Raw genomic sequence first — 17154 nt, forward strand, 5'->3', positions numbered from 1 at the left:
GTTTGACCACTTTGACTATTTCTCTCAACTCTCCTCTCAAAGTTCTTGAATGATAAATCCAGATCTGCCATGGATTCATGAGATATATTGAAGACTGATCTTAAAGTGATCTAACAGTAAATTATTAGCATTTCTTGTACTCAATTTTATACTAATGAAAAACATTTATTCGTACTTGCTGAGGGTCACTACAAGAAAAGTTAACTTTGACGATGCGTCTTTTAGCGATGACATGTTTCCACCACAAGTTATAGCGATGACATGTTGTTGTTATATACTCCTTCTAATGATAAATGGACTTTTTTGTTGTTGCTAAAAGCCTTGTTTCTTGCGGTGAGCCTTGTTTTTATGTTCGTCCAGGGCCTATAAAATGTCAGGAATGGGCCTGCCCATCTTTTTGCAAATCTTGCAACAAGCAATGCTCTTCTTGTCAATTACGTCATCAATGGAAAATCATGGGTTGTTATTTAGCTGATGACATATATCTAAAATAGTCACCCTTGTTTCAATCTATTCATGATCCACATGGGCTTAAAAAAACATTTTGCAATAAGATAGAAATATGTAGAAAAGACGTGTAACATGCATTTGACGTATTATAATCAAGATTTGCAATTGTAGCAGACTCTGCACAGTTATGGAGGAAGAAAATATTGTATAATACAATGACTTCATGCATCATTATACATAATATAATCATAGAAAATGAACATGATATTAATGCACCAATTGAAGAACGACTTGAATTGCCAGATGTGGAGTTGAGATGAGATGGTGAACGATAACAATGATACGCTTGATTAGTTTCTTGCTCAACATAAAAAAATCAAGGATATTGACGCTCACTTTGAACTTCAAAATGCATTTATTGATCATTTATGGAACGAGTATATTAATTCAGAGAATTAATATTATCTAATTATGTTATTTGAATTAACGTAATTTTTTTATAATGTAAAATTTGTTAATAAAAATTTGTATATATTATATTGACTTGATTAATCATTACCTTCATTTTATTTATTTGTATTCATTATAATCAATTTATTATTATGTAAATAAAAATATACATATTATTATAATGAGTATCATGTAAATAATTTTTTTATAAATTGATCGTAATTTCATTTATATAATGAGTTTTTAAATATATTGATGATATATGTATAGACTTAGGATCATGTGAGGCCAAGGTTTTTTCGTGAGACCCGTAAGACCAATTCTTAATCCTTGGATTAGATCTACAATCTGAACATTCATAATCACAAAATTGCCATGAGACTTCTCAATAATCATAAAATTATCACCGTGCAACTTTAGATCATTAGATCATTAGCTTATAAAGTTGATCAATGAACATAAATTGGTCTTACGGGTCTCACGAAAAATTCTTGGTCTCACGTGAACCCAACCCTATATATATATATATATATATATATATATATATATATATATATATATATATATATATATATATATATATATATATATATATATATATATATATATACTTCCCTTCAAAAAATAAACAATCAAAGTCATGAAATTGAATGATTTTATCTCCAAATATAAACATAATATACAAAAGTAACTAAGAATGATAACAACAAATATCATTTCTTATCTTGCAAAGGTCTGTGGCTTCGACTATAATTTGAGTCCGTTTAGATTTTCCACATGTACCTGAGAAATCACTAAACATTAATATATGAGGGAAATATAATCATAAATAATGATAACTACAGTCCATTAGTATGATAACTCTATAATCATAATAAAATACTCAAGTATCATAATTCTACAACTTCAGTAATCAAGTTATAACTTCATAATAGAAAGCAATTCCATGTCTAAAAAACTCAAATAATAATAAATAGTAGACATAAAATTCCAGAGAGAGTGATATCTATTGTTGAAATCTCTAAACAAAAAAAAAATATAACATTGTGACATTTACTTGCATACTCCATTATATACATGTCAACAACTTTAATCAATCACATTGGAAGAATACATAACAAAAAGATCACATGAACTTGTTGGCCCACTTTCCTTGGAGAAGATTATGATTACGTACATGTTCAAGATGTTAGTGATTGAATGTATTATTCTTCCTGATTGGGAATTCTTTGATATGCCTACTTCTCAATGAACTTCTTCCATGTCTATTCTTTAAATGTCTCTTGCCTCCATTTCATCCTTACCAAGTAAATTTTAAGGGTTGAGAATTAAAAAGGATAGTCATAGGTTAAACCCATGAATGAAGAGGAATTACAAAAAAAAAAAAAAAAAAAAAAAAAAAAAACTGAGTCTAATAATGAAACACACATATTTCATTTAGGAGTGGAGAAATCATTTACATATTAAACATTTTAGAAAATCAAAATTTTGAGAAAATTCATACCCACAATTCGTACTATACATTGTGCCACATCATTGGATGATGTTGTTCCTTATTAGGGCAACTCCAACCTTATCATAAAAAAAAAACACCAAAAACACTAAATATGGAGGGTACATAAACACTAAAAAACTCAACTTCAATCATACTCTAAAAAAAACACTAAATTTGTAGATCCCACATTAAAATAACTCAATCAACCCCTAAATTATTAAATGAAAAATGGTTTTTAATACAAATTAACGGGTCCCACTGGTTTTGCCGTTCAAGAAACCCACGGCATATTTGCCGTTCAAATAAGGGATCCGGCAAAACCTAAATTCATTTGTCGGTCGATTGGAGAGGTCACAAACGGCAAATCCCTAAAATTGCTGGTTGATTGGAGATGCTCTTATAATCAACAATTTGAAAGTATAAGAGAGAAAAAATAAATGTAACAATTGTAAATAATATTCAAATAAAAAATCAAAAACCTATTTACAACACTATATAATACACACAAAATATAAAAAGTCGTATGGAAAAAAAAAAACAATGGTACCAATCAAAAAGAAACACACATATACACATATCAACAACATATGACTCACAAAAAGTATAGAATTGAATATAAATGTTACCTAGAAGATTTATGTAAGATGAACAATGGTACGGACCAAAAAGAAATTATGCAAAAGAAAAACAACAAAATACTATAAACTTAATAAAACAGTGTTATTTCCAATGAGATGGAGCATTTGATGGTAGTTTATAAATGATTTAAACATAAAACAAATGAAAACGAAAATGTTTGACTGTTGTTCTATTCATTTATATCATAACAGAAATAATGTTATTTTAAATAAACTTTTGTAAACATAAATCTACAAATTGAAAAATTTAAACTATTTAGGGGTCGCTTACCCGGGTAAGTGTTTACCAAGTAACATTACCTCACCGGATGAACATAGTAAGAACCAAGAATCTTACCAGGTAAGAGCGAGACAATGATCAAAAGTCTTACCCGGTAAGTGAGGGCGACGACTCTTACCATGGTAAGCGCTTACTAGGTAAATTATTGTATACTATGTCGTTTTAGTGAACTAAAATCTTACCCAGTAAGTACATGATAATGTTAAATTTTATTGGTAAACACCTATCGGGTAAGTGTTTGAATAAAGACCCTAAATCTGATTTAAAAAAAATAATTTTTTTGAAATAATTACCATTACCAGAAATGAAATAAGTCAAGTCCAAAAAGAGTATAAAAGGCAACTTGGGGGCAAAGGGGATATCTACTGTTGAGGCCGGAGTGAAGTCCATTGGAAATCGCTAAAACCCTACTCTCTAAACAGCACACATTCACGGCCAGTTGGACGTGGTGGATACTGATTGTTTCATCGACGATTGAGGTATGATTTTGCCACCGTTGTAGTTCTTTTTCATCCATTTGTTCGATTCACAAAGTCATTATTCTGTCTGTTTGATTCAAGCTGTTGCCACTGGTTATCAATCGATGTCTTACCTGATTGATTACTTTTACTTCGGCGTTAGCAATAATTTTGGTGCGGTTTGACATGTGTAAATAACTGCTGTAAATATTTAAGTTCTTGCCGATGACTGCTCTGCTTTGTTTGGGGAGTAGGAATTGATTATAAGGAAAAACTGAAAATTTCTATCGTGATCTAGTACCTCGTTGAAATTCTGGGTTCTTTTGGGTGGGCGATTGCTTGATCATTCGAGGTAAGGGAGGATTGAGTGAATCGATGAAACCCGCTTTCAAGAATTAGAAAGTTGCTTCTTAATGCCATCTGATATAGATGAGTAGTTGATATGCATATTTTGGATGCTTTTCTATCAGTCACTTGAGGCAAAAGAGTTTTTCCAGCTCTTTTAAGTAGATGATGGGGAATTATTTTAATTGAATTGTGTTTTGTTTTTGATTTCCTTAGTCCTCAAACTATTTTTAAAACGCTTTGTCATCTTTGAAGCATTGTTTGGGATGAAAATATGCAGCATGGGTGAAATATGCTTTTGAAATTGTGGTGTACTGCTGTCCATTAGCAGTGGTGCTACCATATTTCACCTCCTTGTTCTTTTACGGACATGTTTTTCAATATGTAGCCAAGTAGTTTTCTCTTCTTCTGTTTTAGCATGATTCCTCAAAGATCAACTATAGCTACCAACTAATAGCTTTTTTTATGTTGTAACAGGTAGAAAACATCTGTTATAGATATGGCAACCTTTGCTAAACCAGAGAATGCATTGAAGCGTGCTGAAGGTGAACTATGTAGTTTTTTTTTTAAATAATTTCTAATATATATCTCCTTGCTAAAAAGAAACTTCAAGGCTTTTGTAATTGCAATTCAAACAGAAGTTCAGTTTCCATTCACATTTTCATGTTTAACTTTTATCTAAACACGCTCAAGCCATTAATTTCTTTTGCATGTCCTCAATATCTGCCTTCCTAGATTTACTATGCTAAAGGTGGGGAACCTTGTGGTGTTGTGTTGTCTCATTCGGTGTTATGTATTTGACTATTGCTATGTCATCTCTTCTTCCTTTTTGACCATCAAAACTTAAGATTTTAAATTTTAATTTAACTCTATGACGAGCCACCTTCTTTTGCATTACCATGCATTGAGAATACTCTCTGAATATATAATTCAGTATTTCAGTGTTTATTTTTTTGGTTTCATGCTTAGTTGTGGGGCTGTCAGTGTACATGTGACTTATTTTGTATCTAATTAACTGACTTGAGCCAATATGGAACCGCAGAGCTGATCAATGTTGGGCAGAAACAAGATGCATTGCAAGTGCTTCATGATCTTATCACATCGAGGAGGTACCGTGCATGGCAGAAAACACACGAAAAGATTATGTTAAAGTACATTGAGCTGTGTGTTGACATGAGGAGGGGAAGATTTGCCAAGGATGGCCTGATTCAATATCGAATAATATGTCAGCAAGTTAACATCAATTCGTTAGAGGAGGTCATCAAGCACTTTATGGATCTTTCAACCAAGAGGGCCGAGTTGGCACGTAGTCAGGCACAAGCTTTAGAAGAAGCTCTAGATGTTGATGACTTGGAAGCTGATAAAAGACCAGAAGATTTGATGTTGAGCTATGTTAGTGGTGAGAAGGGAAAGGAACGTTCAGATCGGGAGCTTGTGACCCCTTGGTTTAAGTTCTTGTGGGAGACGTATAGAACAGTCCTGGAAATTTTAAGGAACAACTCCAAATTAATGGCTCTGTATGCGGTAAGTTTTGCTTAAAGGTGTTGAAACATGAGTAACTCAATGATATTTCTACATTCTTTTATTACAAGGAGCTGCACTCTTTAATTATCGTGGGGCCATCTTTTTATTAATAATTCATCTTAGTCATTGCTTAATCAATATAGAAACACACTGCCTCTAATTCTCTTATCAGCCTGAGGAAAAGTACTCTAAGAGTCCAGCCACTGTTCAAGACGTGTACTTTGAGGCCCCATCTACATTCTACACACAAAAGAACTGAAACAGCTTATGAGGATTTGTGGTTTTCATATATCTTCATACAGATACAATCTCCAAAGACTTGTGTATGAGTTGCTGGGTCTGAAGACATCCTTACAGGAAACACCAATAGTTTCCATGATTTGGCTGACTTTTTCTAGACCAAATTTACATGAGAACAAACATGTACAATTCTATGTTCTTATGAAATCACGTATGTGAATGCTATTCTGATCTAGATGGTTTTATTCTGCATCTTCTGCTAGGAATTAGGGGTTTTTTGTCTTTCCATTTGGTTTTCATGCATATAAGCAATATGATTGACAGGTCTATGTGCTTCTTATTGAACTTCATGCCATGGTCACAAGTGGCTGTCCACTGTGTACATTAATTTCCTGTTATATTGTGTATGGAGAAAAAAGAGGCTTATTTGCATTTTCTGCATCTCTTTTGATATTTTATGTGAGTAAATCATGTAAATATTTCTACATTTGTTGTGGTTTTCTGTAGTAAAGAAATTATTTGCTTTAGCTTGATAACATTTTGATGTCCATTTAAATTTATGTGTTAATGTTTACAAAAATTTCTTGTCACTTATGTTGGTGGGTTTCAATGACCATACAGAGGATGCCACCCAATACAATCATTTGTTACCACTTGTAGTGGGGCTAGATCCTGAGTTGGATCTTGAACTGAACATTCTCTCTATTCACTAGGTAGTATTGTAGCTGGAATAGACAAAATAATATGTTTGAGTTCCTATGTGCAGGATACCGCACATCGTGCTTTCCAGTTCTGCAAGCAATACAAACGGACGACAGAGTTTCGTAGGCTGTGTGAAATAATCAGGAATCATCTTGCCAACCTTAATAAATACAGAGACCAGAGGGACCGGCCTGATCTATCATCACCAGAAAGTCTACATTTCTATCTTGATACTAGATTTGAGCAGTTAAAAGTTGCAACTGAACTTGAACTCTGGCAGGTCTGTCTTTCTTCATTTATTTTATTTCATGTTGAAATGAACTCATTTAGGACATGTATAAGATGATTAAATGTACGTGTATTTTATTTTTGTGCAATTGTGTCTGCAGGAAGCCTTTCGTTCTGTAGAAGATATATATGGATTGACAAGCATGGTTAAGAAAATGCCAAAATCTTCCTTGATGGCTGTATATTATGCAAAGTTGACAGAGATTTTCTGGATTTCTTCCAGCCACTTATATCATGCTTATGCATGGTTTAAGCTTTTTCAACTTCAAAAGAGCTTCAATAAGAACCTGAGTCAGAAAGATCTGCAACTGATAGCATCATCAGTTCTCTTAGCTGCACTTTCAGCTCCTCCATACGACCATATGAAAACAGCATCTCATTTAAAACTGGAGCATGAGAAAGAACGAAATATAATGATGTACAACCTTATTGGATTTAATATTGACGTGAAGCCTGAGACAGGAGAAGTGGTACTAATCTACTATTCTCTGATAATTTTAACTGCATCAACTCTTAAATAGGTATTGATTATTTTTCTTACTTTTTTCCATGCAGCTGTCCCGGTCAACTCTTCTCATGGATCTGGTAAGATCAAAGTCATCTGCTTGTCACATCCTAAATGTGTGGCGTTGCATGTTTGCTGCACAGGATTGTCCATTGCTTTTTTTTTAGCTTTCTGATGTCCTTATTTGTTATTCAATTACTTGATGCCTGTGTTATATATCTTTATTCCTTGTGTGAGACATGCCACGTTCCAACTCATCCTTTTGATCTGCTAGTTATATATCTTCTTTTATTCTATGTTGTTAGGAGTACCATCAGAATAGCTTATATCGCTTCTTTGTGATTGCGGTTTAACTTCGTAATTGTTAAAACAGACCAACAAACTGATAAAAACATTAAAGAATATAACTCCTAGCATTTTGAGAATGGTGGTCATTCAAATATAGTACTTATTTATGGAACCCATTGTAAGCGATACGTATATTATATATCGTTTTTTCTTGGCACAATAGGACCCATTTCAGCATGAGTTTCAGTGGTTTTTGTCTTACATAATGTACATATGTATGGTGTTAATGAGCAATATCTTAATTGTTTGTGTATCGTTAATGGTGTTTGTTGTTTGGAAACCGTGATGTAAAAATGCTAGTGAAACGGACTCTATTCATCTTTTTATTAGCATGTGTTTGCTCTAGGCAAGGTGTCCATGGTTTTCTTATAAGCTTTGTAGCCCATTGCTGATGTTGGTATGGATGCTCAAGAAAGCGTTCGATTGTAAATGATAAGGATCCTATGTGGAGTCACCTCTGTAAATTAAGAGTTCACTGAAGAAATTTTTTGTTATTAATAGTGCAATGGGCAAATTAAGAGTTCACTGAAGAAAATTATTGTTACCAATAGTCCAACGGGAAAAGTTTAAATGTTCCGTGTTCATATATATGCTTTACAAGGCGATAATGTTGTTTTGTATTATATGCACGTGTAATGTTGAGAGTTCTGTTCATGCTTCAATTGTTATGAGTTTGGCCACAACACAATGATAAGGCTGATCAAGTGTGTTCATTGCTGAGTTGAGAAGGTATAAGTTCACAAATTATTAAGGATACTTACCATTATGTCAAGTTTAAGGCATGCATTAGTAATTTTATTTCCAATCTTCTTGGAATTGGAGGTCACAAGCCAATTAGGCACATTATTGTTTCCCCTATTTTTATTTCTCATGCTTTTTATGGAAGCTGAAATTAGTTTCCTTGTATGCTTAATTTTGGAACATCGTTGTCCTTTTACAGGTTTCCAAAGGTGTAATGACCTATGTAACCCAGGAAGTCAAAGATCTCTACCATCTTTTGGAGAATGAGTTTCTGCCTCTGGATTTGGCATCAAAAGTACAACCTTTGTTGACAAAGATCTCAAAACTTGGAGGTAAACTATCTTCAGCATCTTCTGTACCGGAAGTGCAACTGTCTCAGTACATTCCTGCTTTGGAAAAAGTTGCTACCTTAAGATTGCTGCAACAGGTGAATTATTAAGTTTCTTTATTTTTTATTTCTCTTGTCTTGGGAAAAGTGAGTATTTTGTGTACAGTTCATTTTATTCATTTTTGTATTATTGTTTTCATAAATACAGATTAATGTTACTTATCTTTTCTGTTCCAGGTATCCCATGTGTATCAGACCATGAAAGTTGAGACGTTAACCAAGATGGTCCCTTTCTTTGACTTTTCGGCAGTGGAGAGGATCCTTGTTGATGCTGTCAAACATAAGTTCGTTGCAATAAAAGTTGACCATCTGAAGGGTGCAATTATATTTGGTGACTTGGTTAGTCCATTTATCTAATTAATATTTTGCATGCCTCTATCTTTCCCATGACGAAACTAACAGAAATATATTGTGATTTTAATTAACAACTATGTACGTCAAAAGGGTTGCCCCTTTTTCATGCCACTTTCATGGTTTGAATAGCTAAGCTCAACCATATTGTTGTAGAATGTCAGCAAGTATGATAATAAATCAACATACAGATGGTATTCAGGTTTGGGAGGGGGCACAATGATATAGAGCAGTTATATTGCCCCTTTTTTCATGCCATTTTTTTTAGTCGTTTTTGTTATCATAGGTTAGGTAGGGTCTGGTCAACATTCTTGAATGTTCGTTACCCAATCTTTCCTTCTTGTCTGGACATCTACTTTCAATCTATTCTAATGGCCTTCAATCCTCATCGAATGTAGAATGTTATAGCATCATATGTTTAACCTTGTTTCTGCACAGCGACTTGATGACTTCTACTGGACATTCATATGTTTCTGGAAGTATTTCTTAGTTTCTGCTGTATTTTCCACTCTTTTGATAGTGACAATTCCTCTCCTGCCTCCAGGGATTCGAATCTGACCATCTACAAAACCACTTAGGTGTACTTGGTACAAATTTAACCAAGTCACGGTTGATGATAAATCCTTCACCAAGCCGAGTATCTAAATTGAGTGACATGCTGCCAAGTTTAGCAGAGATAATAGATAAAGAGCACAAAAGGCTTCTTGCTCGAAAAACGATTATTGAGAAGCGGAAGGAAGACCAGGAACGACAGCTAATTGAAATGGTATTAATTTCACTACATATTTTATGTTTGATACTCTGCTTAATTCTTCCATGTTGGCTGTGGTTTATTTATCTATGATTCTGAATTAAATCGTTCATCAAGGAACGAGAGGAGGAGACAAAAAGACTAAAACAGCAGAAAAAAGCTGAAGAGGCAGAACAGATGAGGCTTGCAACCGAGTTTCAAGAAAGGAAGAACCAAAGAATCCTCAGGGAAATTGAGGAGCGTGAGCGTGAAGAAGCACAGGCTTTACTAAATGACGTTGAGAAGCGCATCAAAAAGAAGGGAAAGAAGCCAATCATTGAGGGAGTGAGTAGCTTCCATCTTCAATACTGTCACCTTTTTACATGGTTGGAACCCTCTTGGATGACATTTTTTTGTCTAAACAGGAGAAAGTGACAAAGCAAACTTTAATGGAGCTAGCACTTCAGGAGCAAGTCAGAGAAAGGCAGGAAATGGAGAAAAAATTACAAAAACTAATTAAAACAATGGATCACTTTGAAAGAGCAAAGAGAGAAGAGGCGGCACCCTTGATTGAAGCCGCGTACGAACGTCGTCTGGGTGAAGAGAAACTGCATCATGAACGTCAACAGCAGGTATTTTGTGAAACTATCTTATATTTGCACAACATATTGAAGCTGAGAGAGGACTTAACGATGGGTTTATTCTGCTATTTACGTTACTATAACATGATAATTACATTGGTCGTCTTCAATAATTTGTGTGCTTTATTCAGCTTGAGGTTGAGCTGAGCAGGGGCCGTCATGATGGAGATGTCAAGGAAAAGTATAGGCTTCATCGGGTTATGGAACATAAGGTTTGTTTATTGAGTTTTATTTTACCATTCCGGCTGTCCATTTCTTTACACTACTTTTTTTGGTGATTGTTTGACTCGGGTGGGATTTGTGTCACTAATTCCGTCCGTCCCAAAATGAATGTACAGAATGGAAAAGCACAGAGTTTAGAAATTTATAGTTATTACACTTGCTTAAATAACTGAATTACAATTTTACCCTTAATAACTAGAGGGAGTACTGATTTTCTTTATCTCGTAATTAAGGGTAGAATTGGAGAGTAGGCACTTTCAAAAGTGGACACTTATTTGGGACAAACTAAGGTAGAAATGTGGATACTTATTTTGGGTCAGAGGGAGTACTACTTGTAGGAGAATATAATAGTTCTCAACTTTCAATGTAGATTCTATTTCTTCTAGTTCACTATTTTAATTTAACCTAATGTCCCTAGCACAATGTGGTTGAGAATTGTCTCAACTTGGTAAAAAACAAAGGTTGATAATATATATATATATATATATATATATAGAAACGTACAACTAATGGTCGAGGATAACTGAATTCTACAACCTCTCTTTTCTCGTATTTCCTATCATGTTGGCACAATGTTGTTTCAATTGTTTTGCATATCTTGTGCAGATGCAATTTCAGGAAAGAGTCATGAAGTGCCGTCGGGGAGAATATGACAGAATGAGATCCGAGAGGGAAGAACGACTCAGCCAAGTTCTTCAGGCACGAAAAGAAGAGAGGGAAATCAAGAGGAAGATGCTGTACTGGGTGAGGACTGAAGAGGAAAGACTGAAAAAGTTGCATGAAGAGGAAGAAGCTCGCAAACGTGAAGGTATTTCTCTCCCAAAAAGCATGTCAGTTGACCATATAACCTTAGGGTGCATTTAGTATGCAGATTGGACTTGACTAGACTAGTTTAGTTGTCTGGTGTTTGGTATGATTAGGACAGGACTGAACAAGTTGTCTGTATAATGTTTGGTAAGCTGGACAAAACATGACAATGTAAAAATGCGGATTGCCCCACGAAGTAATGTTATTTTGTTTTGTTAATCCACATGTTTGGAATATACAGAGCTTGAAAGGAGAAAGAAAGAGGAGGCTGAGCGAAGGGCAAAGTTGGATGAAATCGCTGAAAAGCAGAGGCAAAGAGAGCAGGAGCTAGAGGAACGAGAGAGACTTAGAAAAGAAGCCATCTTAAGGGGAACACCAATCGACATGCCTGCCAGGCCTTCCGAGATTCTTGGAGCAGGATCTATTGCTCCCGCAGCGGCACCAGCACCAGCACTGGCAGCAGCAGGCTCGGGATCTTCTGGTGGGAAGTATGTGCCTAGGTTTCGTAGAAGTGAGCCATCAGGGCAGGCACCACCTCCGCCTGCAGAATCTGATAGATGGGGCGCCGGTAAGAAGGATGATCGTGGGGCGCCAACAAGCGACAAGTGGCGACCTTCCGCTACTAGTGGTTCAAAGACTTGGTCATCATCCAGGTTCTCTCGGTGAGGCGTCAAATTTTGTTTTCTGAGCTCCCTCCCGACACAAGAGGAGTTATCTTAACCTGTTTATTTTCAAAGTGATACATAATTAACGAGCAAATTTGAGATGAATGCTGTTTTCTATCGAATTATGCGAATGGGGATGAATTTTTATTTTATTCAACTTTCTTAAATTGAGCAGCTAGAAATCGCGAAACAGTATTTTTTGTTGTGATGGTTAAGCAATCTTAAATGTGTTGTTATTTTGGAGAAGATTTAGATTGTTGGAGTGATGGTGATTCCTACAACTCAATGGTGTGAGGCTGGGAGTTTGTAGTTTCTGGATTCAACATTTTCATAAAAATTCCATCTAAATACGGGCAAGAATTTAACTTAATTTTTGTCATCTCGTATTTAAGGATATAATAGAAGAGTAGACATGTAACACTTATTTTGTAACAAACTAAAATAGAAATAGACGTCATTTTCTTTCGTTTATGCAGCCAAAAATACCGAATGTTTCGACCTAAAATAGAAGCATTCTTTTGGAATCGTGTTTCTTCTATTGGCAGTATTTCAAACTGGACAAAGGTGGTGTCTGATTGGTTTGAGTTTGGTTTCAAATGTCAAAAGTACTAGGTGGACAGGTTCAAATCCAAGGAGGAATAAAAATCCTCTTGTGCCCACGGAAGTTTAAATGCAGTGACTTCGGGCTATCTACAAAGCATGTGGTCGTCCTGGGATTAGTCGGCTCGCATAGCGGCTTGGATATCCAGGTTAATAAAAAAAGAAACCCATGAGAATGCAAGAAAATATACAATCTATTACATACATACATACATACATACATACAGAATCAAAGTGATTCTTCCCAGTATCACAACCTCAAACTCCAGTTTTCTCCCAGAAAAAACTCATGGAATACCACCCAAAAATCCACTTCCATATGCCCAATCTGTCTTCTGCCTAACTACATATATATATACATATACATATATACACATACACATTCATCATCTCTCACTCACTCTTTGCTATAAGAATTGGAAGCAAGACACATCTACCATACAACACAAACTTACTTCCCACCTTTTTTCTTAGCATCAGGAGCAGCTTTCTTCGGAGCCGCCGCGGGTTTTCCCGATTTTGCTGCTGGTGCTGGACTACTCTTGGCAGCAGGAGCACTGTACACAAGTTATAGCTACATAAATACTTGTATTCAAAATTACTCCATTAGACCTCACATTTGAAAATGAATCTATTTCCTTGGAATGGAGGGAGTATGTGATGTACCTGCTTGGGCCCTTTGCTTGCGCAGGACCAGCTTTCTTGGCTTTCGATGCCGTGCCAGGATCTTCCTCTTCGTCTTCATCAGCCACATTCTCCTGTAATTGTAATTCATCACGTCTTATATTTCTAACCAAATTTATTGAGTGGTGGAATGGAAGATGCAACAGAATCAGTATTCGTTGGTTTGACAAAGAAGGGATTCGACTCATTGAAGGTGTCATCGTCACATGTTAAATGGTAGATTATAACAACGATAGCCTTGTTTAGTCGAGCGAATACCCAAAGGAACAACACTTGATAGCACGTGTTGCAAGTTTGTTACGTCTTGGGTTATATTTATGAACGTAAGATACATATCCAAATATTTTACGAGTCTATATGAACATAAGATACATATCCTAAACGTACACAGAGACAGTGCTGAAGTTTGAAAGCAGAATCAATAAGACTGTTTGATTTTGTAAACTGATAGATGTCTGAATCTGTAAAATTGTCTATTTAACATTAACGTACTCATCGGAAAACCAAACCATAATTCAGCAGTATCATGGACGACTAACATAAAGATTTCAAATAGAAATTGTATGCATACCTCTACATTACTAATATTAATATCCCCTCCCTCCTTGGCTAAGGCTGCCTTAAGAGCAGCAACCTGATCTTTCAACTCCTTCAGATCTATGATATCTTTGTTGGATTTAGCAGCCCCAAGCTCAACGGTAGACACCCTTTCAGCAAATTTCAGTGTGCTGATTGTTTCTCCAACTGTATCGGGATCAGGACTTACATGAATAAACATCAGGGTCTTGGCTTGCCCACCTGGTAGATTGATGAGACTCATGAGCTTAATCAGTCAGATAAATAACGAAAAGAAGAGCATAAAAAGGGCTTACCAAGAGCATCTTGGAGCAACAGAGTGAGTTTACTGTTCCTATAAGGAACATGTGCATTCTTTTGGGAAAGAGAGGCTATAACGTCTCCTAAAGCTGAAAGTGACTTATTAATATGTGTTGCCTCCTTTAATCTATCACCTGTAGCCTCTGTCTTGTCAGCTCTTTCACTTCCTGCAAGATCAACCAAATGCATACAGCCTCTAACAGTTGAACCGGATGTCAAGTCCTTTCCGCTAACGTGAACCGTAACGCAACTGCGAAAATATCATAAAGGTGGTTCCAGTTATTTGCTGCATAATCTTTTCTCATTGTTCACATAACCGAAAGTGGTAAAAGAATAAGGATGAGGGTACCTGTGAGAGCGACTACTACGATCATTCATTGCAGTAGAACCCACAGCGCGATTTTTGTGTCCAAGGGTCATTAAATGTATAACATCTTCTGTTGTTGAAACTGGGATAAGCTCTGCATCTGGTACATTTATACCATCTTGTGCACCAAGTCGAATGTCTAATGTGGTCAGTGATTAAGACAACAAAAAGAGACAGACAGAGATATGTGAAGATGGAAACAGCTATAACCATAGAAAGGATATTTCTTGGTAGTTCCGTTTGGCGAAAGGAGATCCCTGACTGTTTCGTTGTAAATTTCGAGCATTTGGACCCGAACTAGATAGGTAATCATCTCCTTCCGCTGCTGTTGGATTTCAAACAGATCATTCAATGCCCTGTAGTTTACACCCATGGTTTCTGGTGTAAGGTTTTCAGGTCCAGTCTGCAAACACATAATGTAAGGAAAATGTTACAGTAACGACACATGATGTGTTAATGAAACCATGCATGACCTACATACCATTGTGAAAGTTTTCCCTGATCCCGTTTGACCATATGCAAATATGCAAATGTTGTATCCATCAAGGACAGAGCGGATCAGCGGTTGGGTGTCTTTGTATACTTCGGCTACAAGAAAGCGAAAACAGAACAGATAAGGAAAGAGAAATACGTACTGTGATCCTAAAGAAATCAAAGATGTTGGAGACATGAACGACCTTGAGTTGCAGTTAGACTAAAAACTCTATTAAAAGTGTACACTTTCCGAGTCTCTTTTCCACCTTTCCCGATCGTGATAACCGCCACATTCGTCTCATCGATGCAATCCACAGCGCTCTTTTTAGTAGTGGTAGTTAAAAATGGTCTCGATCTGCAGTAGACCCTGATATTTCCTTTGAGGTCCTGCACTAGATTATATAGCTTTCGGTTTTCGTCTACAACTTTTTTGTAACCCGATGCTTGTTGAGCCAAATTACGCAAGTGCTTCCCTGACAGAAGAAATTCATGCTAGGTGTTCAATCGAATTCATTTCTTTCTTTCCAGGGCAACCAAGATTTTAAACCCGTTATAGTTTTAAAAAGATGTACCTATATCGTCGAACTCCTGGTGATGCTTCGTTCGCATTAATTCCAAATCTGCTTTTGCAGCAGAAAAGATGTTCTTCAGTACCTGTATGATATCAAATTCTCTATTAGGAATCCTCTGATAAAAGCATTGTTTCATTAAGCTACTGCAGTGCTGATTAAGGTGGAGACTATACTTGTAGCTGTTTATATTGGTGTTCAACCAGCTTTTGCTGCTTTATAGCACTGGCACTTAATCTCCCGCATTCAACATGGACCCAGTTGTAGTATTCCTCTTCCTTGGCATCTTCAGCTGCTTTACGTTCCATCTCTCTCTTCCTTTCCTCCATCTCTCTCTTCCTTTCTATCTCTCTCTTCCTTTCCATCTCTTCCTCCATTTCTAACTCTTCCTTCATTACCTCCATCTCTTTCTTCCTGTCCTCCATCTCCTTCATCATTTCCTCCATCTGCTGCATCATTTCCATGGCTTTCATCCTTTCCATCTCTTTCTTCTCTTCCATCTCTTTTTCTTTCTGTTCCATCTCTTTTTTTCTCTGCTCCGCCAACTTTTTTCTCTGCTCCGCCTCTTTTTTTCTCTGTTCCCTAACCTCCTCACTTACATCATCATCAGCGGAAGTCTCGACATCTGATGTTTCTTCCTCTTCCATCTCGTCGTTTATATCCTCAACAGGGGACTCCGTATCTGTGCTTTCTTCCTCTTCCATCTCAAAATTTATATCAATAGCGGACATCTTGATATCTGTGGTAGCTTTTTGTTCCATATCGTTACTTTTGTTGCCATCTGTGCTTGCCTTCTTGTCCATCTCGTTCTTGACATCACCGGTGGACTTCTTGACATCTGGGGTTGCTTTCTTTTCCACCTGGTTAGAAACATCACTAACGGCCTTCTTGGCTTCTGTGGTTGGTTTCTTTTCCGTCTCGCTATTTACATCACTAACGGACTTTTTGGCTTCTATGGTTGGTTTCTTTTCCACCTGATTAGAAACATCACTAACGGCCTTCTTGGCTTCTGTGGTTGGTTTCTTTTCCACCTGGTTAGGAACATCACTAACGGCCTTCTTGGCTTCTGTGGCTGGTTTCTTTTCCGCCTGGTTGAGAACATCACTAATGGGTTTCTTGGCTTCTGTAATTGGTTTCTTTTCCACCTGGTTAGAAACATCACTAATGGGCTTCTTGGCTTCTGTGGTTGGCTTCTTTTCCGCCTGGTTAAAAACATCACTAGTGGGCTTCTTGGCTTCTGTGGTTGGTTTCTTTTCCGCCTGGTTAAAAACATCACTAATGGACTTCTTGGCTTCTGTGGTTGGTTTCTTTTCCGC

The 17154-nt window shown here is 36.3% G+C and overlaps 2 protein-coding genes across 2 annotated transcripts in view; one reads left to right on the forward strand and one right to left on the reverse strand.

The window, feature by feature from the left end:
* Positions 1-3693: 3693 nt before the first annotated feature.
* On the forward strand, positions 3694-12315 carry LOC112502709 (eukaryotic translation initiation factor 3 subunit A-like). Its single transcript, XM_025106691.1, has 14 exons — positions 3694-3792; positions 4594-4661; positions 5159-5640; positions 6647-6862; positions 6972-7340; positions 7426-7455; positions 8664-8891; positions 9030-9191; positions 9748-9969; positions 10072-10278; positions 10359-10565; positions 10706-10786; positions 11403-11604; positions 11845-12315. Exons 2-14 carry the CDS (start codon positions 4616-4618, stop codon positions 12267-12269), a joined length of 2877 nt encoding a protein of 958 aa, XP_024962459.1. The 5' UTR covers positions 3694-3792; positions 4594-4615; the 3' UTR covers positions 12270-12315.
* A 1004-nt stretch (positions 12316-13319) lies between these two features.
* Positions 13320-17154, reverse strand: part of LOC112502713 (kinesin-like protein KIN-14G) — a 6917-nt gene continuing 3082 nt past the window's right edge. Inside the window, exons 11-21 of the mRNA XM_025106698.1 lie at positions 16306-17097; positions 16015-16227; positions 15842-15923; positions 15473-15742; positions 15277-15383; positions 15020-15198; positions 14778-14939; positions 14425-14678; positions 14124-14350; positions 13535-13626; positions 13320-13425 (exon numbers count right to left, since the gene is read on the reverse strand). Of these exons, the coding sequence (XP_024962466.1) occupies positions 13320-13425; positions 13535-13626; positions 14124-14350; positions 14425-14678; positions 14778-14939; positions 15020-15198; positions 15277-15383; positions 15473-15742; positions 15842-15923; positions 16015-16227; positions 16306-17097 (2484 nt within the window). The remainder of the gene's footprint in view (positions 13426-13534; positions 13627-14123; positions 14351-14424; positions 14679-14777; positions 14940-15019; positions 15199-15276; positions 15384-15472; positions 15743-15841; positions 15924-16014; positions 16228-16305; positions 17098-17154) is intronic.

The sequence above is a fragment of the Cynara cardunculus genome, unplaced genomic scaffold (genome assembly GCF_001531365.2).
Source record: "Cynara cardunculus var. scolymus isolate 2C unplaced genomic scaffold, CcrdV1 Un_Scaffold_1804, whole genome shotgun sequence".
Lineage (NCBI taxonomy): Eukaryota > Viridiplantae > Streptophyta > Magnoliopsida > Asterales > Asteraceae > Cynara > Cynara cardunculus.

Excerpts from the sequence above, each read along its gene's own strand:
- LOC112502709 (XM_025106691.1), top strand. The coding sequence starts at position 4,616 with ATGGCAACCTTTGCTAAACCAGAGAATGCATTGAAGCGTGCTGAAG. Across the intron at positions 6,863-6,971 it reads CTGAACTTGAACTCTGGCAG|GAAGCCTTTCGTTCTGTAGA; the intron begins GTCTGTCTTTCT and ends TTGTGTCTGCAG. Across the intron at positions 8,892-9,029 it reads CCTTAAGATTGCTGCAACAG|GTATCCCATGTGTATCAGAC; the intron begins GTGAATTATTAA and ends TTTCTGTTCCAG.